Genomic DNA, 25674 nt, shown 5'->3' with positions numbered 1-25674 from the left:
TCCAGCTCTAATGTCCAGAGGAGGTCCACTCAGTAAACAACTGAACACTTGTGATTTAAATAGAGTGGGGCAGATCTTTGACGGTAGAATATCACCATAATTTCACTGATTCATTTTTTCCGGCATATGCACAGTTATCCTCATGAGAGGAAAACATGCAGACGGCACGGAGCCTGCTCCTTACCGTAAACAGGATGAGTGTTTTTTTTTTTTTTTTAAATGCAACTTTGTCCCATTGCACAGTTTGGTCTATTTATAAATATTTGTCATTTGAGACTCATAGAGTGTGCACTTGTATTCAGAAGGCTTGGGAGCATGACTTTAAGGTGACTCTTTCTCCTTCTCAGTGTGCTTCCATATGGAGATAGCATCCATTTATTCAGATGTGTCAGGTATAATGAGATTATTCAACATAAGATTTCATGCAGAGCTTGTGTGACGCCTGTCAGATTTGCAAACACATCTGAGAATGCCTCTGATTTGTGATGGTGTGACTGTGGTTATTGTGGTTCACTATTTCTTTGTTCTGGAAGCCAAGACGTCGAGTCTTTGTGGTCTGAGGTGCACACCACCATATCAGAGATTTTAGACAAGGAGGTCTCCTATCTCCCACTGTTTGCTATTTAGGCATTAGGCCTGAGAATAAGATGAGCCCCACTGTCACACCTTTGGGCATTAAAAGGCTGATGCTTCATAACTGGAAGGAGAGAAAGCCAGCAGGCTTGGCTGGTAGAATACCTTGACTTGCTTATGGAGAACGCTGCCTGTCTCCTTAAAGACTTTGACAGGGGTATAAGTGGGCATTGAGACAGTGGCAGGAGATGGCTGGGCTGAGAGTTGGTGCTTTTATGGTCTCTGCAGTGATGGGATAACATCATTATTCTCTCTGTGATTGATGTGGGTTCTTCTGGATGTATTGAACTCTGCCCACTTTGTCTGTAATTGTTTTATATAGTAACATTGTCTTAATACCCGGAGTCTTCTTCAAGATTCATGAACCTCCCCCCTTCCCTGTGTGTCTATATTTCTGTTTATTTTTGTTTTATTTTGCGTTTGTAGTCCTGTGTTCTGCCGAAAAGTGAATAAAGGTCAATGACAAAAATATGAAAATGAACTTTTTAACCATTCAAGTCAATGATAATGTACTTACACCAAGCAGCTCTTAGGCTGGCACTTCATTGTATTTTCTCCACTGTTGGACATATGCCTCATGGCTGTTGTCTTACTAGCTCAGTTTATGCTGATAGGATCTGCTTTATAACATCAGGTATGCCAGCTGCCCACTTAGAGGGAACTTTGTTCAATGTTTGGCCACTGGGAGAACACAAAGCCAAATGTTGCCCCATTAGAGGGAACTTTGTCAAATTTTTGTCCACTCAGAGGGCACCAAATTGGGCACCTTGTCCATTTTTGTCCACCTGGAGGGCACTTGGTCAAATTTTGTCCACTTAGAGAGCACTTTGTCCAATGTTTGTCCACTTGGACAGCACAAAGCCACATTTTGTCTACTTAAAGGGAACTTTGTCCAATTTTTGTCCACTTAGAGAGTGCATTTTCTCAAATGTTGTCTGATTAGCAGGCTCTTTGTCCAATCTTTGTCCACTTTATGTCCATATACAGGCAACAAAAGTAGATTTTGTCTACTATAGGAGGGCCTTGTCTAAATTCTGTCCATGTAGAGGGCACTTTGTCCAATTTTGTCTACTTAGAAGGAGCTCTGTAAAATTTTTGTCCACTTAGAGAGCACTTTGTCCGATGTTTGTCCACTTGGACAGCACAAAGCCACATTTTGTCTACTTAAAGGGAACTTTGTTCCTTTTTTTGTCCACTTAGAGTGCACTTGGTCAAATTTAGAGAACACAAAGAGCACTTTGTCCAATGTTTGTCCACTTGGAGGGCACCAAATCAAGCACTTTGGCAAATTTTGCTCACTAAAAAGGCTCTAAAGAGGACACCTTATTGTCTTACCTACCACTGCGTATACAAGTGGGCCCTTTTGCAGTGAATTTTTAATCATTGGAGGGCCTAGGGACCGCACTCTAATGATTGAAACCTGGATGTGTGGTCCACCAATGACCCACATATTCAGATAGAAATGACTGATCCCACCTGAATGTGGACCACTCTCCCAGGTGGGACCAGACATTTCTATCTGGTTGTGAAGGGGAGAAACGGGGCAAGTGACCATATTTTCAAATCAATAAAACATAATAACACTTCAATTTTCCTGCAAATGTACATACATGAGCTTATAGCTCAATGGGATATTTCATTGTGAACCCTTCCACAGCATGGAAAATGCCTCAGCAGATAACTGAAGTAGGCTGTAACAGTGATACCTCCAGCCTGTATCCACTGTGTTTGTTGTAATGTGGTTTTGCATGTCAGCATTTCCACTGTGGACAACTAAAATGGACACTTGCAGTGTTTTCAGAATGCAGTATATTTAATGAATTGTTCTGTTCAAAGAAGCTGCACCTCTCCTTGGCCTCTTTAGGAGAATGCTGACTTTGTTTTAGTTGTGACAGCTGGCAAACCTGATGTTCTAAAGCAGATCCTATCAGCATGATAAATTGGGCTAGCAAGGCAACAGCTTTATACTTGCATATAAAAATAAATCAATGCTCCAAAGCATTGTGCATTGTTTTGGTATTTTAGTAGCTTAAACTGGGTCAAGGTCAGGGACCAGGACATGTTAGTGTTTTATAAGTATCTGTTGGGACTCAGCCCAAGCCCCAGAAATGCTATTTCCTACGATGCAGCTGTGGGTAACCATAGACAACCATGGCAACCACTTGGGTAAACAGCTGTTAATGCTCTGTGTGGACTGCTAGCCACTATGGATGTTTATTGGAATTATTTTTCAGATGCCAACAAAGACTCTCTCCCTACTTCTACATCTAGAGACCCCTAGAATTGACTTTACATCTCTGTTTGCTGACAAATACCCAGTCATCAGGCCTGGTTGTGTTCACATCTACCCCATATGGTGCCAAAGTCCACAGGAATCATGCCTTAGACGTCCCTTTGAAGCAGAGGGCACAGCTTGCCCTCACAATAACCAAATGCTCCTGGACTTCAAGTGTACTCAGACGGCCCAGGTCCCGACTGTGAAACCACTGTAAGAATTTTTCAACATGTCCTTCGTAGCGTCTGAGGCTTTTTGACATGTAAAACCCAGACTTGAAACTAATTTCCTTCTAGTCCCCAAAACAACTTCCCTTTTTAACATATTTCCATGTTTTATTGAAAAATGGCTTTACAAATTAAGTTTGACAAGCAGCTGCACTTCTGTATACAATGCAATAAAAATGAAAAGAAAGACAAACTGCTGGGATGGTTTGGACTGAGCCAAGTCCAACATGATTCAAATATAAATACATACATACAGTACATACAAACATACATGGATACAGAATTCTCTTTACAGCATGACATCACAGTATGTACACTTGCTTAAATATCATTCATCTAACTGCTAATTACAGTGTAGCACTTGTGAATCACGGTTAGTAATCTGCATGTGATGTTATTACTGGAGTCTCTTCAGAAGGCAGAGCAGAAAGGCACTGGATTTTAACCCAGATGAGACGAACTCTTCACTCACCCGCTGTACTGGAGTAAATTTTATGATCAGCTGTGTCCCATTTCTGAAGCTACAGGCGGGAAAAAGAGCCTGCAGATAAAACTGTTTTGATGATTGTTATGCATCTTTGATAGACTTTAGCATCATTATACTTAATATCAATTACCTCTAGAACACTGTTATAACTCTCAGATTTGTACATTACTCTAATCGATCACCACACAAACCCTTCTTAAGAGCAGCTTCACCACACTGCTTTAACACAAACCTCTTAACAGCTTGTCAGGGGTTTTCATTCTGTACAAACAGGGAAGTAACTTTGGCCTTGACTTTATTAAAGGTTTCTACATGACTCATTTATCACAGCCTATTAACCTGCAGGCTACCTGCCAAGAAATGCTTCCTTCTGCTCCAGGCCATCTCAACCTGAGCAACAGAGAGGAATGAAGGGCATGTGGCGCTGCATCACTCACAGCCTATCAAGACACAACTTCAACTTTGGGAATCAATGGAATCTCTTTCTGTTAACAAACAAAAGGACACACTTCTCTCAATCCTGGCATAAAATATTCAGTGAACCTGATCAAAATAGGACAGCTTTTTAAAAATATGAGCAATCCAGAACACAGGCTGAAAGTGGCAGCAGAAAGCTGGCCTCATTTACCAATATTTTTTGTAATTTTCTTAAGTTTTTTCTTAAAGTTTCTGAGAGAAACTGATGTCAGAGTCATGAATGAGTTGTTCAGATCTGTATTATTGAATTGATAAATGCCATGTGCTGGTAGGCCAGAAGATTATGCATGATTTTCCCTAATTAGCCCAGAGACACAGCCTTTTCATTCCCATATAAGAACATGAGACCTCAGGGCAGTGTGCAAACACAGAAACATAGAAGTGAGAAGAAAAGCACTGTCAGTTAAATCAAAATAAATCATAAAAACAACTGTGCAGTGGACTCCAAATATAAGAAATACTTAGTTCTTAAGTGGAAGTAGAGCTGCACCAAATAAAAGGGAAAGCCCTATATACTGTATATTTATATTTAGTGCCAGGAGTGGATATTAAATATCATTAATTGATATAAATCCAACTGTAATAAGAAAAGAAGGACTCCACTGGTCTAGCATCAGGTTCCTGTATCTTCATGACAAACTGCAACCCAAATTTCTTACATTTTTCAATCATATTCAAATATTTTTAATGAAAAATGTGGAAGTCTGAACACAGCCTTCAAAATAAAAGCACATCATAGACCTGTTGCCATCCATCAGTTGAAAATCAAGATTCTAGCTGACTTAAAATTAGTTAAATCATGGGTTGGGGGAGTACTTTTTCAGTGTGATTGATGAAAATGTACATTTATTCTGAAAACTGACACTGGAACAGCCTTTAAACATATTTAAAAATCTGTCTATAATGGTATGTGTGCATCAGCAACAATGTTAAGGATGCTTCATCATTTTAAGGTGACAGTTCTAAGAATAAATGTTCATTTTAATCTAATACTCACTTTGAAAGAAAAGGGTCTCTCAAAGCCTAATTTTACTGTTTTTAACTCATCCTAAATGCATCTTTTTCTGTATTACAGCATGATTCATGCCATCTTAGATAAGGACACTGTTTGATCAAGTTCATCCAATTAAAGGTCACATATTTTACCCCTTTAAGACAAGTTAATATTGGTCTCAGAGCAGAGGTTGCGCTTGACTTTTTTGTTATCCGTCATTTTAATGGAAAGGGTCGTAAAAATTCTGCCATGCCATTTTACAATCCATCAATAGGAGGACTAAGCTTCCAGCTTACATTCACCTGGCATGAATCAGTTAAAGAACACAGATACGAACAGTTCAGCAGGAAATTAAAGGCAGATGCTTTAGCTCCACAGTTTTCAATGGTGGTCACCACCAAAGCTCTTTTCTGTCCTGTGTCTCTGCTCTAGTCATGTAACTAAAAGCTATGAATAAGCACAAACCTTTTGGCCAGACAGCTTATCTTCCGTTTCGTTTTGATCGCCTTGATTAGAACCAGTGTTGTTGTCCAAACAAACAATGTGGCACATGAATGAATGTTTTCCCCTAATTATCGGCTCTTGATGCATTTCTTATTCAGTGCAGAGCGAAGGTTCCTGCATAGATCAGAAGGGAACATTTGCAGAAAGAAAATAAGGGGGGGATTGCTTCAGGCGAGTATCTCCCTTATAGTAAAACAACAGTCACTCCTGTAGGTCATCACAAAAGGGAGAAAAAGTGCAATGAAACCAAGCATGATTCAGCACAACACCTAAACCTGACATGCAGACATTTAGTAGGTGCTGCTGTTTTACATTCTCAGAAATACTGCTGCTGTGGTTTGACTTTTAGATCCATCTACGTATCAGTCTTTGAAGAATAAGGCATGTTTGCCAGGGAGACGTGGTGTTTCTGCAGGGTTAACCAGGTAGACATGATGTAGGAGTCTTTCTGTAAGCATCCAGCTCATGTGAGGACATGTGCAGAGGTGAGGGGGCAGCAGAGGTCAGCCCAGGTCGGTGGATGTCCCGCTGATAGCACGGAACACATGGAGGGAGTTCTGCAGAAGCGAGCGCATCATGTCTTCCTGGTAGATCTAGGATCAAAGGAAAACAGTGTCAGTTCACAAACATAATCACAGAAACTAAATCAGCTTCATTTTTGTCCACACCAGCAGACAGGATGGGACATTCAGTGAGATGTTTAATACAGCAAGCACCACATGAAAGGACAAAAATATGTTTCTAAGATTCAAGCCTTGATGACTGCAACAAAAACATGAATAAAAATGTTACACAGACTTGTATCTTTCTTGGCCTGCTGCAGCTTGACAGTCGTACTGAACTTTGAGTGAACATTATCTTTGGTTAATCACTGGGTGGATCTAGGATGTGGGTGTGGAGCAGCCTTCTAGTGCTGTTTATGCTGCTGTTTCCTAAACATTTATTTCCTCAATCATACAGCTGCTGCTGCTGCAGGGAACATAAGCATGCTGCATTTACATTATGTATGAGGAAGCACACTGAAGGTCTACCCACCTGGAACCCAGTTTACAGCCTGCCTGGGCCACAATGAAGGTTCAGTGACATCTAAGCAGAGATAGGGCCTATATTATAAGGGTAGTGCTGCACAGTTTGGTTATAATATGTGGTTGCAATTACACCGGACAATATTGCAGTTTGTGACTGCTATTATTATGTTATATCATACATAAATGGTAGTCGACTTGCTTGGCAATCAAGGAGAAGCAGAGAAAAATGACAGCTTTCAAGTCTGTATTTCTCAACTCAAAACATACAAATAAAAAGTAGCATTAAAAAAAACAAAAAACCTTAGTTTTTGCAGTTGTGCTTTCAAATTGAAGTTTTTCCTTTTTCAAAAATAAAAAGCTTCCACAAAGAGCAAATGCAGGGGCACTATTGTGAGCAGACATACACTATATTGCCAAAAGTATTCACTCACACATCCAAATAATTGAAACCAGGTGTTCCAATCACTTCCATGGACACAGGTGTATAAAATCAAGCACCAAGACATGCAGACTGTTTCTACAAACATTTGTGAAAGAATGGGTTGCTCTCAGGAGCTCAGTGAATTCCAGCGTGGTGCTATGATAGGATGCCACCTGTGCAACAAGACCAGTCGTGGAGTTTCCTCACTCCTAATATATAATAATAATATATTATAGTGGTATTATAAAAAGTGGAAGCGATTGGGAACGACAGCAACTCAGCCACAAAGTGGTAGGCCATGTAAAATGACAGAGCAAGGTCAGCGGATGCTGAGGCGCATAGTGGGCAGAGGTCGCCAACTTTCTGCAGTCAATTGCTACAGACCTTCAAACTTCATGTGTCCTTCAGATTAGCTCAAGAACAGTGCGTAGAGAGCTTCATGGAATGGGTTTCATGGCTGAGCAGCTGCATCCAAGCCATACATCACCAAGTGCAATGTGAACCGTCGGATAAAGTGGTGTAAAGCACACCGCCACTGGACTCTAGAGCAGTGGAGACGCATTCTCTGGAGCGATGAATCGCGCTTCTCCATCTGCCAAACTGATGGACAAGTCTGGGTTTGGTGGTTGCCAGGAGAACGATACTTGTCTGACTCCACTGTGCCAGGTGTAAAGTTTGGTGGAGGGGGATTATGGTGTGGGGTTGTTTTTCAGGAGCTGGGCTTGGCCCCTTAGTTCCAGTGAAAGGAACTCTGAATGCTTCAGCATACCAAGAGATTTTAGACAATTCCATGCTCCCAACTTTGTGGGAACAGTTTGGGGATGGCCCCTTCCTGTTCCAACGTGACTGTGCACCAGTGCACAAAGCAAGGTCCATAAAGACATGGATGAGAGAGTTTGGTGTGGATGAACTTGACTGGCCTGCACAAAGTCCTGACCTCAACCCGATAGAACACCTTTGGGATGAATTAGAACAAAGACTGAGAGCCAGGCCTTCTTGTCCAACATCAGTTTGTGACCTTACAAATGTGCTTCTGTAAGAATGGTGAAAAATTCCCATAACCACACTCCTAAACCTTGTGGAAAGCCTTCCCAGAAGAGTTGAAGCTGTTATAGCTGCAAAGGGTTGACCGACGTCATATTGAACCCTAGGGATTAAGAATGGGATGTCACTTAAGTTCATATGCGAATCAAGGCAGGTGAGCGGATACTTTTGGCAATATAGTGTATTTCATCGGCTAAGGATCTGGACTGACTGCGCTGAACATCATTAAGATGTAGTTGTTAAAAAAGGCACTGCTCAGCTGAAATAACTCTATTTCCTGTTTACGCCCTGCTGATTTCTGTCCAGTTCAAGCTCTGCCACTCAGCGGAAAGAACAGCAGAGATCCATGCTGCCTGTGATATGCATGCCCTCTACAGTCCACCCATCAAGTGAGTGTACGGGTGTCTGTGGCGACTATTTTGGGGTTTAATGCACCAAACCATACTTGACCAAACTCTACCACCTGGTGGAAATGTAGCTCAAGTGGTTTCTTCATCAAGTCACATGTATGTGATGATATCAAAACGTGCATAAAAACCCTGTCCATCCCCTGAAAGTCTTGCACAAACAGTGACCTGAACCTCAACATCTCTGGGAACGCTCTCAGCAGGAAGATGCTGTAACATTACACAGACCAACATCAGAGGACAGTTGTGAAACTCTGCTCCTGTAACATCAGTTGTGATTGCAATAGTTATTGCTACAGCCAAGTCACTTCTCAGAGTTTATACTTCTCTGTGTAATCCAGATGAATCTGACCTGAGTATGCCTTCATGTCTGGGAAAATCCAGTTAGCCAACTGTATGATTAAGCATTTTTACCATCAGCTGTCATGCAGTGTAAATGTCGTCAACTAAAACTGTGACTAAAAATGTTCGTCGACAGCCTTTTTTCCATGACAAAAACTAGACTAAGACTAACAAAAATAGATCTGTGCTGAATAAAACTGACAAAACTAAGTTTAGTTTTCATCAAGATGAGTAAAACAAGGCTAAAATGTAATGCAGTTATCATCAGATGTTCAAAATACATGATATTTCTCCCATTTCACTGTGGGTAAATCTATCAAAAAACAATGCAGCTGTAGCTATTCTGCTTCTCAGCTGTAGAAAGCAGGGACCCCAGGTTTGGCAGTACACACTATCATGATTTGGTACCAGATTTAGGAAAGAAAATAAATGCTTGGACTAAAAGTAAAGACTAAAATGTGAGGACTTTTAATGGACTAAAACTAGGTTAAAACTAAAAATTACAGAAATTACTAAAATGTGACTAAAACTAAAATGCATTTCATTTAAAGACTAAAATGAAGACTAAACTAATAACAGCTGCCAAAATTAACACTGCTGTCATGCTCATGCTTTCCGCTCTGATGGCAGAAGTCTGGGTGTTTGCTGTTTTGTTTATAGCTCCATGTATGCTGGGCAGGCGTGTGATGGCAGGCAAATATTTTAATCCAGAGGAAGAGATGCCTGGTTGTTATAAGACAGGGTTTCATTAGCTACATCTCTCTTCTTCACTGTCTTAAACATCTTACTGCCTGTGCTGGCCCCAGTCCACAATGCTGATCAATACCTCTCTTGTTTCTACAAATGTGTCATGTTTTTCTAAGGGAATAGGCTGCATTGCTCTCGACCAAGCAACATTCTTTCAGAAAACAAAAAAAAAAAAAATGAGGCGTGATGTTGTTTTTTATCACCCTCTACCTAGTTTCCACTCTGTCTGCGATGGCACTGATAAGGAACAAGGAAAAAAGGAGATGACAAGGGATCAGGAGTGTCTGACAGGAAGATTTTCACTTCCTCACTCAGCATAGCTTGTAAGATTGTTTTGCAAAGGGGATATAGTGTGCATTGACAACATCATGCCTGTGTTTGAAATGCTATGCTTGAACTTTTGTCAACAAGTAGCTAAAAGTATGCGAGGTAGATTTCAAAATAAAAGTAGTAGATGTCATATTTTTCACAAGGGGAAAGCTGAAATTTACAGGGCGGAGGATTAAATGTTTAGTTGATGCAGTGTGGATGGCTGTAAGGTGATGGTGCAATTAAAAATATTTAAATGTGTTCATTGAAAACACATCCAGACACTTTGCTCCAACAATGCCCCTTTCTGGATTATGACGTTCCATCAAAATGAATGACAGTAATTGGGAAAGATGGGGTTTTAAAGAATTTAAAAGTGAAAGATACAAAAAACATAAAGTTAAATGGTTATTAAAAGTCCAAATCCAGTGATGAGGGAGTTAAACAAAAATGAGAACTTTGCTGAACAAAGATAGGCAATGTAACAAAACAGGTATATAGGTGTATATGAGTGTCCATTCAGACTCCATCAAAATAAAAGCACTAGAAGACATTTTTAGATGAGCTAAATTTGCAGGGTATAGGATTAAATATTTAACAATGAAATGTGCAAAGCCAGTCTGCAAAGCTATGCCTGCCATGTGGTGCAATGTCTGGTAATAGCAGAGTATGTGAAAGCGTTGACTGGTTCCTTAAATTTGACAGTTTTGCAGAATTAAATGCAGTAGTAAATATTCAGGAGCCACAGGAGAACAATACTCTTCTTGTAATGACTTCCCAATATTCAAAGCTAAACTACCAACTGTAACACCTACCAGACGGACAGGACCGGGCTATTCTGGACATTTACTGAAGAATACCCTTGGTATTTAAATCTCTGCACACAAGTGCAAATTCTACAACACAGTACATCATAACAGTGAGGGTCCTGATCCTCAGTGGGGTCACCAGGAGGGAGAAAAGGGGAAATTGAATGAAAAAAATCTGAGATTAACCATTATTGTCTTTTAAAATAACATTTTACTCTGTCTTTTCAGATGTTACTAATTACCTCACTACTAAACTGAAATATGCGTTCTTACCATCAAAGACAGTCTAGAAAAATATCTCAGAAAATAAATTTAATGGATGAATATTAGGAAAAAAATAAATAAAAAGCATTTTTACAGTTACTGTTGATTCTGTTGAAGACAGAAATAATTAAAGATTGTTTGCAAAAGGGGTATCAAGGAAAAACTTTCTAGCATAGTATGGCATAATACTTAAACAGAGCAGTTGTGTCAATTATTTTAAAAACAGAGGCGAAAACGCAATTTAAAAAGGCCTGAGCATGCTCCATAGCCTCCAGGCTGGGCTTGGAAATAAACAAAGAAGCTGACTTTTAGCAGTTTTGGGTGTCCAATAGGTACTTTTTGCTGGGATTTTCAAACAGGTATCAATATTGCTTGATTTAGACTAATTTTATATTACAATTTCAAGAGCATGGCTCAGGACAAACCAGAATTGTGACCATGTTTAACTATCTCATTATCTCTATGCATACATGTTTACATATAACTATGCATGCATCTTTTGTGCAGTACTGCATACCTAGATACTTATGTATGCTATCCCTGTGTAAAAAATACATGCATAAACATGTCTGTGTATGCCAAGTCTGTGCAATAGGGCTATGTGCAATCATAATAACACTGCAAATAAACAGGCCAAGGGCAAATGTGCGATTTCCTTAAGGACATTCAGGATCATTTGCAATACATCAGCACTTTTACACTTTAATGGTCTCTTTATTCCTGGTCATTCTCAAAGGTCACATATTATGTCAGATACACCTTTTCAGGCTTTTCTTGCAAAATATGTGCCCCTGACCTGTCCACAAGCCCCTCAAGAATTAGAACACAATCTACAATCTGGCACATTTACATGTCCATGTAAGATCTGGTATCGTGAAAACGCAGTCGTGTCTGCAGAGACATTAACATCATCAATGAAAGAGAAGTCACAAAGTAGGCTAAATGGACTAACCTGATACGCCACACAGACTGTTTCATAGATCCGCTGCATGAATGTTTTTCACATTCATCCGGGAAACCTCCCATACAAAGTGTTTGGGAAGGGCAGGACATGACTGGACGAATGTTCTGTCTGTCACGATCATTATGGGCAAATCAGAGCAACAAGATAAAATTAGGAAGCAGACATGCGCAGCTCGACAGGCCGGCACTGCTGAAGTTTATGAACAGTGGAGCTTGTTGGTGGATAAAACTTAAGCAGAGGCTGGTACAAAAAAACATCTCGGCCGAGAGAAGCGTTTGGTGCGGCTCTTTACTGTTGTTTTAATACAGAAAAGAGGTCCAGTTCTGTAAAACTACCTCTATACTATAGCTACATCCAAGCAAATGGCTCCACCAGCAGCCATTGTAGCCAGCAGCTTACGGTACAGCTAAACCCCACCCGTAACTATTACAAAGTCTTGCTAAAGCAGGTCGGCAGGAGTCTTTTCTGTCATGATAAGCTTTCAGTGCTGTTCTTTGCTCTTTATCTAACACAGAAATGTTGTTGAGTCCTGATAAAACTGCTGCTATTCTGTTGCTACATCTGATAGCAGCAATTGCTATCTGTTTGCAGTACAACTAAATCCCGCCTGTAGCTACCACCTCCTTCTCCCTGAACAACGCTGATTGGTCCGGTCTGTTCTTAGACTGGGAGCAATCTTTTCAGATTGGAGCTTTGCAAGATGGATCTTCCTGATGACAGGCGTGGAATCTGGCGGATCCATCTGCTTTGCAAGATTATAAACTGACTGATTGTCCGGTATCGCAGTTGTTATGAATCTTATGGATGTGGGAAAGCATGTACTCACATGTAGTCTGAAAAACCCAGACAGTCTGAGGGAAATGTTAAAAACAGCTCATCATCAGAGTGCAGGAACATGTTCTCTAACACAATGTCACTTGTGAAACAGTCGGTGCTTGCTCATGTTTGATTGATTGGACTGATTAAAGGCAGCAGTTCATCCATGTTCAGTCTATATCTGGTCATGCTGTGGGGTTTCTGTGGGTTTAGACAGTGTTACGACAGGCTTCCTCATCAAGACACATCCTGCTACAACTATGAAAATTCAGGGGAAATATCTGAGCTTATGAAAGCACCTAACTGAAAAAATATAACATGAGTTCAGCCATTTTTAAGCAAGTTAGACATCTCAGTCCTATGAATTTTACATACTGCACCTTTAGATGTGATAAAAATGTATCAAAATGGTTCAAACTCAATAATCATGTTTTCAAAACAGCACAAACAGACAACATGGCTTATTACCTGTTTCTCCTTAAAGCTAAAGGCAAGCATATTGGAAGGAAAGAAGTGATAGGTTAGTTGCATCACAAGAGGAAAAAATCAATCTGAAAGTGCATCAAACTTTGGAAGTTGTGCAATAGACATGACACATGGCATTGACTGTAAGGGTGAGAACATCAGCACACGAATGAGCAATTATTCCTCGGATTGAAATATGACACTGAAGCTACAGCACATGTAGGCAGCAGTGAAACTAGCATTCTTCCAACACACCCTTGGGAAATTAGGTTTGATACTCCTGGAAAGGATTTAACTACAGGACAGTGTGAGCTGCCGTTTCCCTTTCTGGGAAACGCTCTGGAGGAAATTTAGTTTCATCTATCCCTCAGTGTTGCATTTATGCAGCCTCTCATAGCAGCTCATTGTGACTCATTTTAAATCTGAACAAATTAAATATTAACAGCAAGATCTGTATGAATGCATTCCTCTCAAGAGTCAGGGTTTCATATTATTCATAAACATTACCAGCAGTTATAATATCTCTCCATATGCCAGTAATGACCATCCGCCTCCCAGCACAAACACATAAAAGTATATCACTTTCATTTTCCTTCTGCTGCTTTTTATAGCTTCACCACCTTATTTTCATTATCTACATTGTAAACTAGCCATAAAATTTAACTGCAGTGTTTAAGCTGCTCAAAGTAATTATGGGTTCATCAGAGCAGAGGTCACTCATAATAACAGTTAATAACCAGATTTGCTTTAATGTTTTGTTGTTGAGTGCTGGTAAAGGACGCCATTATTTTAAAGGTACAGTGCTTAATTTTATTAGACCACCAACCAATGTAAGGTTTATGCCACAGCTGCCCTAAATTAACAGCATTATTACTTACCAAAATTATTCTTATGTTTCTGCAATGGCTAATACATCGGTATGTAGAAGCTCTTTAACCATATCTAAAATATAATTATTGCCATCCATGAATTTTCAAAAGTACTGTTTTACAAAATATTAGTAAATCACATTATTATTTCTTGATTAAGATGTCTAATTATAGTGATTTATTTGCATTCCTGAACAGAAAATGTAGTTTTAGTGGTTGATATGTTTTGACTGTTAAGCTCCTGTAGTCTTCGTCAGAAGAGTCACGCGATGTTGCTGTGATTGGTCTAATAAGCTTATTTTATGCGGGTTATGCAATCAAGACGGGACAACAAACCTGCGTAAGATCAGCCGATAAGACACATCACAGCATCATGTGACTCTTCTGAGGAAGCAGGAAGTTAGCAGTCGAAACATGTCAGGGTAACAAAACTGTACTCGTCTGTCAATGCAAAAATACAGAAAAAGTTATCATCATGGAGACAATTTTAATTTATTTAGACTACTTACAGATTTTGTTAATTTCAGGAAGCCCTGTAAAGAAAAACGGTACATCTACTCACTTCACTGTCCCATAAGTGCCTAAGGCATTCTAAGACATCCTTAATCTTTAACCTTATATAACTTTAATCGTATATGACCTTCAAAAGCAAGGGTTTACAAAGTGCTTTGACGGAGGAACAGCCTCTCAGCTGGGGTTTAGTTGCAGTTCAATTTGATTTTGAGAACTGCAAATGGAAACTAACCAGCCTCATAATAACAAACAAAACAAAACAATTGTTTTTTGTTTATGGACAAGACAGTCAGCACAGTTAAAACATTTTCATTTATCAAAAAGCCTATAACTTAAATACTATCTACCACAATTGACCCAACTTAAGCTTTTTTTAATGGGCTCCAATTTTCAGACGAAGAAAGCAGACTCTGTGTGCAAAGACTTCTACATTTTTTCTCCTTGTAAGTAATCCAGTTAAGAGATTTTCTAGAGAAACTCTTCACTTCTGTGATTTTACTTTGAAATTTGCTCTGTTTTAAGTAAGGAACAGCCTACTATTGGCTGACAGACCCTCACAAAGGGTAAACAATAGGGTGGTTAGCATTCAAGCTAACAGTAATAAATGATTACAAGTCGATTAAAATGGATAAAAAGACATTCTATATTGGGTTTACTGGTATGGATTTAATAATAAGAGTCTCCAAAAGTCACACAAGTTTCAGGCTCGCTGAAAATGCTGCCACACGGGATTCAAAAGCATCAGTGGCGTCAATGGGAAGGCACAACGGATAGCTTCGGAGGGAAAAACAAGTAAGAGGCAACGATTTATGGTTTAAAAGTTAATTAACTTTTGATAAACTGTGTCACTTCTAGTTGTGTAGGACAGCGCCGAGCTGGAAGGCATTTTAACGACTGCATTCAGAGAAAAACTCTCACACAGCCTACATTCTTTGCTGCAGCAGTGAGTCCCATGGTTCTTCTTTGCTGCTCTAAAAACGGTAGCTTGTGCATGCAGTGCTTTCCAGCAGTGAAGAAGAATTGATTTCTGGTTTATAGCTCTAACATTTAGAAAGACTAAACAAGCAAAATGTAAAGCAAAACCAAACCGTATCAGATCAGTGCATAAACTCGCCAATAAAAATACCTACATTTTAAGCAGTATCAGACATATTTCCAATACTGGTATCGGAATCGGAACTGCCCTAGTTTTAAGCAAAGACAACTTTTCTCTGCTCAGATAAAAACCTGCCTTTATTGAAGAAAATAAGGAACTTCTGGTCGATTGAAATCAACATCAGCTTAAGCACATAAAAAGAACTTGCTACTGATTGAAAAGTGAATAAAAATAACTAAAAGGAGCTGTTAAACAGTGTCATCTGATATTACAAGCTTCAGATTAGTTCTGACTTGCCCACTGAGCTGTCTGTGAGTTTTTTAAAGTGAAATCAGACAATCAAAGGAGTAGCAGACTCTTTGTTTTTCAACGCTGAGAGAGCCTTTACAGAGAGCTGCTTCTCTGCTTTGGTAGCTTAACTATGTAACGCCTAATTGCCAAATAGCACCTGAATGAGTCAGTGCTTACGGTCCTAATTATTTCAATTTTTTCCAGATATAGTGTCATATTCATAACTCATTCTGAATTTGAAAAACCCTAAAGATTATATTGTCAATGAAAGCAAAATGTTGATAATTAATTATATCAGATAGAGCAGTGGTTCTCAACTGGTGGGTCAGGACCCAAAAGTGGGTTGCGGAGCAGTTTTCACTGGGTGTGTCTGAAAAAAATGGTGGTAAAGTCTATGGAGAACATGCATCCATACCTTTTATTTTACTCTGTTTTATTGTGATGGGTAATATGCAATATTTAGACTCATTTATCTCCTTTTACTGCAGTAAAAAAGCTGCTTTTACCAAGATAGTTAAGTAATTTCTTGAGATCTCTGGAAAATTGGCTAAAACTTACATGCTATCATGGGGAAAGTGGCTGTAAAACATGCCAGTTTTTTTTTTTTATTTTGGAGATTTTTACGCCTTTATTGACAGAGGAGGACAGTGGATAGATTTAGAAACAGGGATGAGAGAGCTGGGGTGAGACATGTGGGAAAGTGCCACAGGCTGGAATCGAACCCTAGCTGCGTACATGGGGCGCCACAAACATGTCTGTTTTTTACTGTCTATTTCGTATCACAAATTCTGTCCCTCCCAGATCTTTAGTGCAACATTTTTATTTACTAAACATGCATTGTGTTAATTTTTTGGAAATTTGGGTCTCGATTTGTCATCAAAGATATTGGTGAGTCCTGAGGCTGGACCAGTTGAGAACCACTGGGGTAGAGTATTGTCCATGATCTGTGACTGAGTCGAAGAATTCTCACACACAGGCTGCTGAAGCAACCATCCAGCCCATCAGTACACTGAAGAAGAGCTAAAACTTTTGCTTTCTGGACAAGGAAGAAGAGTTTGTGTCTTTGTTTTTGGACGTGTGCTGTAGGAGTGGCAAAAACAATGGTATTTTAAGGCCATGAGAAAATCTTATTAACTGGGGTTGGCCCTGTAAAAGGTGAGACTACCTGTTCGTGAATGATGTCTGACAGCTCCTTCACCATTTCTTTGAAATTAGCCTTCAAGCCTTCGTGGTATTCGAACTGGTCCTCTTTGATCAGGCGCTCGTTTATGTCCAGAGCCATGCTGCAAGCCTGAACAAAACGCCTGAAATTATGAAACAAATTTAAAAGTCAGATAGAAATCCAGTGCTAGAGCAGCTTAACATGGTTAAAGATCAAGATTTAAAAGACAGTCAGTACGTTTACATGCACACTTATCGGTGCAGCCACACTGAATCAGAGGTCGCGTTAACTGAATATTCTCCATCACTGACGGATTTTTTTGAAGGATGACGGAGAATTTTGAAGGCTGTCCATCATTTTGACAGGCTGGAATGATGAGGATGAGCCTGCATCTTAGCGCACACACACAGACAGATGCATAGACCTCTTCCATTTTGCACACATGGACTAACAAGGAGGTTATTTAATCTATTAAAAATCTTGTAGCCAGTGGGCTCCCTCACTGACCTCAACATTGTAGATTAATGAAAGCGCGTCAGTCTCTGTGCTGACAGCGCACAGAGAGGCTGCTGCAGCCTGCAGGTGTTTCAGTACACAGGTCGGCATGCAGAGTGTTAAGGCCTTTGCACAATGAGCCTGTTTCATGTTGTTATAATCATGTCTGCACACTGGTTTTTTGTTGATTTTATGCAAAATTTCATATGTGTCCGAGGTGACTGATGATTCAAAACAGTTTTCGCTGCTTCCACCTCACTTAAAACACCAGAGTTTGCTCATTTATCGTGTGGATATCAACCATGGAAATATAACAAAGAGATGGGTGAATGATGATTCAAATCAGCGCCTGTTGCTTTATTCTCTCTTGCTCGCTCACCCCCACCCAACTCTCCTCTCTTTCTCTCTCTGAAACCTCGCTTTAACACCGTAGTTTCCATGATATCAGTTGTGGAAATATAACAGATAAAGGGATACGTTTGTAGCCTACTGATGGGTCATAACAGAGACAGAATTAAAAAGTTGTTCTCCATCTCTCCAACTTGTCTCAGCGCTGTGATGCATGAGCATGTGCTGTATAAAGCTCTGCGTCAGGATGGATCATTAATTAGACAAAACTAATAAAATCATATTGAATTATATCATATTACAGATATTGAAGAGGAAATTATAATGATGGATTGTAAAATGGCATGACGACCCTTTCTGTCAAAATGATGGACAACAAAAAAGTCCAGCACAACCTCTGCACTAAATCTGTCCGAGCTGCATAGTGATGGGCATCCATCTCCATTCCCCTCTAGATTATTTGGATTAGGGGGTCTTTTCAACAAGAAGTACACTCCATAAGGTTTACTAATCGGCTTTCCATTACGTGCTACTCAAAGAGCATTCTGGGATTTGGTACAGCATGACGATGGAAGCCACGGCTACTTTTAAACAGTTTATCCTGCTCATCATGCGAAATTCAACCATAAAACAGTAGTGCCATGTTTACTGATTGGTCAAGGAACCTTATGGAGTTTTTATCTTAAAGACTCCTCAATTAAAAAACAGAAGAATGCAATGGATGTGTCTCATTATTCCATCTCACAGCACCTTCATGACTCTTCTTCTGCTTTGCCATTTGGTTTGTTTACATTTGTGACTGCAAAGCACTCTTTGCTCTGATTAGTCAACGCCACTAACATCACAGAGCAAATTGTAGAATACAAGGTAAAAATTAAGTATGCAAGACTTTGAAGCAGGAAGTCGTGAGGAGTCTCAGCAGTAGATTATCAGGGCTGACAGGTCTGAAACCCTACAACCACTGAATCAGGCACTAATCCTGCTGAAAACTTGTAGTCTGACCTCAGCTTCGTCAGTGTTGTCAGTACCTGGAGTTTGCATGTATGGGCCTGGTTTTGTTGAAGGTGGCAATGCTGTGGCAACTAAAGGCTGCCAGATTGATTAAGTACACAACTTTTCAGTCGCACATAGGGACATGATTAAGATTAGGGGCCTTTTTCTGAGTGCCTATACTTTTATGAAGACTCAAGTATCGTGTTTATTTCAAACTTAAGCTGTTGAACTTCTGGGGCAAAGCCTGGAGCACATGGAGAATGTTAAGATCAGTTTGGGTTAGATTGAAGGGCACACATGCAAAAGTTTATCTATCTCCAACTGTTTTATCTACAGGTTTTAGTTCAACTCTGAGAAACTGGAATCCATTTGATTTCACTTAGACTCTCAGACATGCTGAGAAAACATTTAAACAGTCAAGTTTTAGTTGGACTGATGCAGTAATATGAGAGTTTCTAACTGCATGTAAACACACTGACATTCCACAGACTCTACAAAAAGCTTAGTCATTCAGTTAAAAGGGAGAAAAGTTACCTGAAGATGTCCTTCAGGTCTTTCACTTTCTTGTTGCCAGACTGGTTGGATTTACTGTCATCCAGGAATGCTCTGGCATACGCCATGGGCCCTGCATTCACCTGTGCCAAAACAAGCCTCACAGTGTTAAGCATTCTTCTAAGATCAAGCTGACAAAATCTGCTGTACGTGCTCTCTTATTGAACTCAGCCTCGTAATGCAAAAGCAGTATTTTTTATCCAATCAGAACTTCTACAAATGATATTAAATGTGTTTTTTCTTGTCTTTGCGTGACTAAACTCCTCACCTGCACAGAGACGCAGCCCTGCAGTTTAAGCTGCAGCTGGATCATGTCTACCTCCTGACTGGAGCACAGTTTGGTCAGCTCTGCCGTTCGCGCCTTCATCTCGTCAATGGCGACGTCTACCGGCTTCAGCTCCACCTGTTTCTCCGACACCACCTCCACGCGCTTCTTCACATATGGAAAAGTGTTGGCAGCTAGAATAAAAGAAAGGTAAAAACTGCTGGGTCAAGTGTGTCAATGCAACCATTTTTAAGAAAATAAATACCACAGCTGTGAGTCCTCACTTATTAGAACCATCAATCAGCTGCTTGTCAAGTGTAAACGATTCACTGTAATGACAGGCGGACTTAAAATTTATTTTGCAGCCATTGTGACAGCACAGTGTTGTTTAGGTGCAATGCCAAACAAGCAGCAGCGTGAGATTGTTCTTCTCTTCTCTTTATGCCAAAGGATCAGTTGAACAGAAGCTGATATTCTCTCTTTAGACAACACTAACAAAGTGCATGCACGCTCTTGTGTCTGTCATTAATAAAAGAAAAAACAGAGGCCTTTGAATAGGCTATAGCTTGAGGCATCCCAGCATGCAGCTGCTGCATGCAACAATAAGCGGCTGTTTTAATGCATCCTGCCATTCAGGAGGACAATAAAGGGCCTGCAGTCAGAAGTTACACATGCAATGCTTTTGTGCATGAATCTAAACATGATAAGATAAATGGGTCTGAAAGCACATTGAGGACAATTCACCTGTGCAGCCGCCATGTTAAAAGAAAAGTAACCTAATCACTAATTATCACTCGGCTTTCGCTCACACAGATACAACAGCAGCTCGATAGTTGTACATGTTAATTGCACATGTTAACTATCCACAGGAGTGCACAATAAGACAACACTTAGCTGTAATCGATAGCAGGATTAAACACCTAAAGGTGCAGTGTGTAGATTTTTTGCACTGATAAGTCTTATGAATCAAAATGCATCCCTAGGCTTCATGTTTAAGTTTGAGGATCTCCATTACGTTAGGGGTGTCCAGACTTTTACCGATGAAGGCCACATACAAAAACTAAATCAGGATGACCAGTCCACTTTCACTGACCTTACCCACAAAACAATATCGAGTTAGTAAAACTGATCTAAATCTAATGTAAGCTAATTTTTTTTGTCATTGGGTATGGTAAAGGCTACTGAATGGCTGACAAGGCAAATAGCTATCATTTTAAGGATTTTGGGGAAGCAAATCAGATTTCAGGGGGCCCTCGTCGGCCCTGACCACCCCAGTACTGCCAGAATCAATCAGGACATTGTAAATCAAGATAGTTTTATTATTCTGGTTGCTGATATGTTTACCATTTACAGTGTTAACTGAATTTAGTCGCAAAAAGAAAACCTATCAATTAATCCTTCTTGTCAAAATGTTTGTTTGCACAAATTTGCATGGTGGCACTGCCCTGTGCTGAAATAAGAAGCCCAGTACATAGTCAAGCATAAGCTACAGTACATAGTCAAGCATAAGCTTTGTGTTCTATTGTGGCCCGTATTTCATTATGACTATGGGCCACATTTGGACCCCAGGCTGTGATTTAGTCATAAAAGCGGGCACTTGTTGTCTATTTTGAGGGCTTGTTGTCATATTTGGCCACTTGGAGGGCACATCATAATGTTTCTCTAACATATAGGCATCCAAAACGACACTTTCATTGCACTTTTTTTAATTATAGCACCCAGGGTTGGTGGAGTCGCCCCCTCCATGTCCTCCCTCTGAGTCTACCAGTGCTGCTAAATAACACAGAGGGAACGGCTACTGGAAGCTGTCTTCTTTCTGGGTGTCATCTAGACCAGTTGTTCTCAACTGGTGGGTCAAGACCCTACAAAGGGTTACAGAGGGTCCAATGGGTTGCAAATGTGTGCTAGGAAAAATATCCAACTGCCCTTGTACTTTAATTTTTGATAGTTTATTTTTTTTTTTTCATCTATCTCCTACTGTTTTTAATATTGCATTGTTGTACAGAGCTATAACAAAATTTCGTTGCACAGTACTTCTATTCTACGTCTCAGTCAAAATGCCCTCTAGCATTATAAACTGAATCCTGCAGATTTGATGACGGTGTTGGCTTCCTTTCCCTTCCTAAGTATTTCTGAACACGTACTTGTGAGAACAGTCCTCCTCTTGCACTGCTCCTCCACCCCGCCGTGCTTCTTCCCCGACAGCGTGTAAGGAGTCTCGAACACAAAGCGGTTGATATTGTGGCACTTCTCAAAGTCCGTTTTCTTCTCTGGTGCCTCCTTCTCCTCAAAGTATGGCTTGACAAAGGTCACCTGGACGTAGGCGAACTTCGGGTCGAGGTCTTTGGTGATAACCTGTGAAAAAATAAATCACAAAAAGGGAAAAGAAATGTTTTAGAAGTTAGGGAAGTCAATGTAAATATGATAAAAGCACATGTGGATTAAGTAACATCAACCTTGACTTACTGAAAATGCATCCAAGAAAAGTAACCTCAAACCTTTGCAGGTGTTCTGAGATAATCTGATTTAAGATTTTTCTAGGCACTCATAATGCTTCTGTGGGAAAGAACCTTTCCAACCTCATACATGACAAATGTTATTTTCTCATGAATCAGAATTTCATAGCTGCAGTGCATGATTTCATGCAAAATATTTCTACTGTGGGTTTTTGAAACATCTCCTTCTGCCACTTCAATACTTCACCTTATTTGAATCCTGAATGATTCTGACGTTTTCTGACCCAAACTTCTCCCCGTAGAGTGTCAGCAGGCGCTGGGAGATCTCTGACAGGCCGGTGAGTTTTGGCTCTTTGTAGATGTACTCCTTCCCGTCCTCCTCTTCGAAGAAGCCCTGGTTGGAACATGAATTATTGAGTTCTAAATATTGGAGTCTATCTGGAGTCTGCTGAAAGATGCAGCCGTTATTATGAAATATGACTGCCTGGTTAAGATATTAACAATCTGAATAACACTTGAGGTAACATGCAAACAAATGAATCACTTTAAGTTTACTTGACTAAAGCTATAAACACATGCTAGAGGTATTTGTGTTAACCCATAACATCCACAGCCCTGTGCAAGACAGTTCATAAGGTACACAAAGTTTTATTAGTTTAATAACCTTTACAAGCTGCTGTGTAAAACAAATAATTGTTGACATTATTTTTATTTAGATCTCAGATGAAGATACTAGACCTGGCTTCCATTAAAAAAAGGTATAGTGTATCATAAAATCACTTGTGTTTGTGCTTTACTTGGTTAGAAATAGGTTGAAAAGGATTTGTACTTAATTTTGCATCCAAACTTTCTGAAACTGGAGTTTCTGAATTGCCAAATGGGAAAGTTTTCATCACGTTTAGATTGTTTGAAGCAATATGAAGAGGGTGACAAATGATTTATATCTATAATGAATTATATGAATAATTCAACTGCCTGAGAGGGGAGAGATGCATTATCAGATCATTTGGATTTCCATTGCACTTAAACCAACCTTCAAGCATGCAGCACTGCCAAATCTGCAATGTAACTTTATACCATCAACAGAAAAAACTCCTCTTCGGAGGTGCTTTTCAACCTCACCTGCCCATAAAAAGCCACTCTGAAGTATGTTCCCAGCAGCCGGCGGCCCGACTGTATCACCTCCATGATCTTGTTGTACGCCCTGTGCAGCGTGTCGTACAGCCGGCTGAGTTTCTGGAACAGACATAGCAACAAATTGTTCGTTTTAAAAAGAACAGCCCCTGAACAAGCAGGAACTCAAAAACTGAAGGAAAATTTGAACGATGCTTTCATCTTCCCCTATCAGTATGCTGTAACATGGACAGGATAAACAAGTGGGACTAAAAATATGCTGTCAGATTAACTGCTTTTAAAGCTGCTTTTATGCTGCAGGAAAAAAATGAGCTGTCAATGACAAGTCCAAGCCAACAAGCGTCAAATAGGCGAGAGTTTAATAATGAGTGGAAAATGATTCTGGTAAACTTTACACAAAGGTGTTTACATAAAGACGTACACAGGCGTGGTTGCTTGATCTGTGTATGCGAGACAAAGAAAAGGGTCTGCATGTTTACGCAGGATATTAGTCTCAGAAGTAGGATGTTTCTTAGGTACCGTGTACTCGTGTCTCTTCTCGTAGATTGGGATAATGAGCTTGGCGATGTGCGTGATGAGCTCATAGCGCTCTGCTTTCCACAGAGCCTCCACACAGACCTCCAGGTGCTCCACCAAGACCTCCTAGGAAAAAGAGAAACAGAAGCAACATATCTAATATCAGCAAGAATTTTATTTAACAGCATCATTTAGCCAGCTTAGCTACAACCCAAATTCCAAAAAAGTTGGGACATGGTGTAAAATGTGAATTAAAATGGAATGCAATGATTTGCAGATCTCATAAACTCATATTTTATTCATAATCAAACTTAAACACATATCACATGTTGAAACTGAGGCATTTCACCATTTCATGTAAAAATATTAGTTCATTTTAAATTTGATGGCAGAAACAAATCTCAAAAAAGTACAGACAGGGCAACAAAAGGCCGCGTCTAGACTAGGTTCAAAGTGAGCGTTTTAGAGAGGCAGAGTCTCTCTGAATTAAGGATGGGCAGAGGTTCAAATATCTGCAACAATTTCAATAAAATGTTCATCGTAAAATCGCAAAGATGTTGAATATCCCACAATCTACAGAACACAATGACATCGGTATATTCAGAGAATCTGGAGAAATCTCTGTAGCCTGAAGGTCAATACTAGATGGTTGTGAACTTCAGGTCCCCAGATGGCACTGCATTAAAAACAGGCATGATTCTGTACAGGAAATCAATCAATCATGCGTGGGCTCAGGAACACTTCCAGAAATCATTGTCTGAAACACAGTTTGCTGTGCCATCCACAAAATCAAGTTAAAGCTGTATTATGTAAAGAAAGAGCCATATGTGAATATAATCCAGGGACACAGCTGTCTTCTCTGGGCCAAAGCTCATTTAAAATAGACCGAGGCCAAATGGAAAACTGTTCTGTGGTCACATCATGATTTGAAATTCTTTTTGGAACAGATGAACACTATGTCAAGGGCTGGATGGTGGCACAGGGGTTAGCACTGTTGCCACATAGCAAGGAGGTCCCTGGTTTGCTTCCTGGCCAGGGCCTTTCTGTGTGGAGTTTGCATGTTCTCCCCATAAATGCGTGGGATCTCTCTGGGTTCTCCAGCTTCCTCCCACCACCAAGAACATGCTCATCAGGTTGACTGGTGACCCTAAATTGGTCAAGGTGTGAATGTGAGTATGCATGGTTGTCTGTCTCTATATATCAGCCCTGTGACCGACTGGCAACCAGTCCAAGGTGTACCCAATGACAGCTGGGATAGGCTCCACCTCCCCAGCTACCCCCAGCGGGATAAGCGGTATAGAGAATAGATGGATGGAACACTAAGTCCTGCAGATTAAAGAGAAGAGGGACCATCCAGCTTGTTATCCTGGCACAGTTCTAAAGCCTGCATCTCTGATGGTATTGGGTTGCATTAGTGCCTATTGCATGGGCAGCTTACACATCTGGAAAGGAACTATTAATGCTGAAAAGTAGATAGGTTTTAGAGCAACATATGCTCCCATCCAGACAAGGTCTATTTCAGCAAGATAATGCTAAACCACATACCACATCCATCACAACAGTGTGACTTCACAGTAGAAGAGTCCTGGTGCTGAACTGGCCTACCTGAAGTCCATAGCTTTCACCAGTGAAAACATTTGGATCATCATAAAGTTCAACTGCCAGCAAAGCAGACCCAGAACTGTTAATCAGTTAGAATACTACAAGAATGAGACAACATTCCTCTACCAAAACGCCAGCAACTGCTGTCCTCACTTCCACATACTGTTGT

At 40.1% G+C, this 25674-nt stretch overlaps 1 protein-coding gene across 2 annotated transcripts in view; it reads right to left on the bottom strand.

Annotated features, from left to right (window-relative positions):
- Positions 1–3246: 3246 nt before the first annotated feature.
- The window catches only part of dock11 (dedicator of cytokinesis 11), a 147471-nt gene continuing 125043 nt past the window's right edge, over positions 3247–25674 (bottom strand). For both annotated transcript variants that reach the window (XM_041779093.1, XM_041779094.1), the window contains 8 exons: positions 23907–24029; positions 23376–23489; positions 22501–22647; positions 21942–22152; positions 19801–19991; positions 19515–19615; positions 17148–17286; positions 3247–6190 (listed from right to left, as the gene is read on the bottom strand). In XM_041779093.1, coding sequence (XP_041635027.1) covers positions 6101–6190; positions 17148–17286; positions 19515–19615; positions 19801–19991; positions 21942–22152; positions 22501–22647; positions 23376–23489; positions 23907–24029 — 1116 coding nt within the window. In that variant the 3' untranslated portion in view covers positions 3247–6100. The remainder of the gene's footprint in view (positions 6191–17147; positions 17287–19514; positions 19616–19800; positions 19992–21941; positions 22153–22500; positions 22648–23375; positions 23490–23906; positions 24030–25674) is intronic.

The sequence above is a fragment of the Cheilinus undulatus genome, linkage group 22 (genome assembly GCF_018320785.1).
Source record: "Cheilinus undulatus linkage group 22, ASM1832078v1, whole genome shotgun sequence".
Taxonomy (NCBI): domain Eukaryota; kingdom Metazoa; phylum Chordata; class Actinopteri; order Labriformes; family Labridae; genus Cheilinus; species Cheilinus undulatus.
The sequence above is the reverse complement of the archived record's forward strand: the minus strand, read 5'-3'. Positions and strand labels throughout refer to the sequence as shown.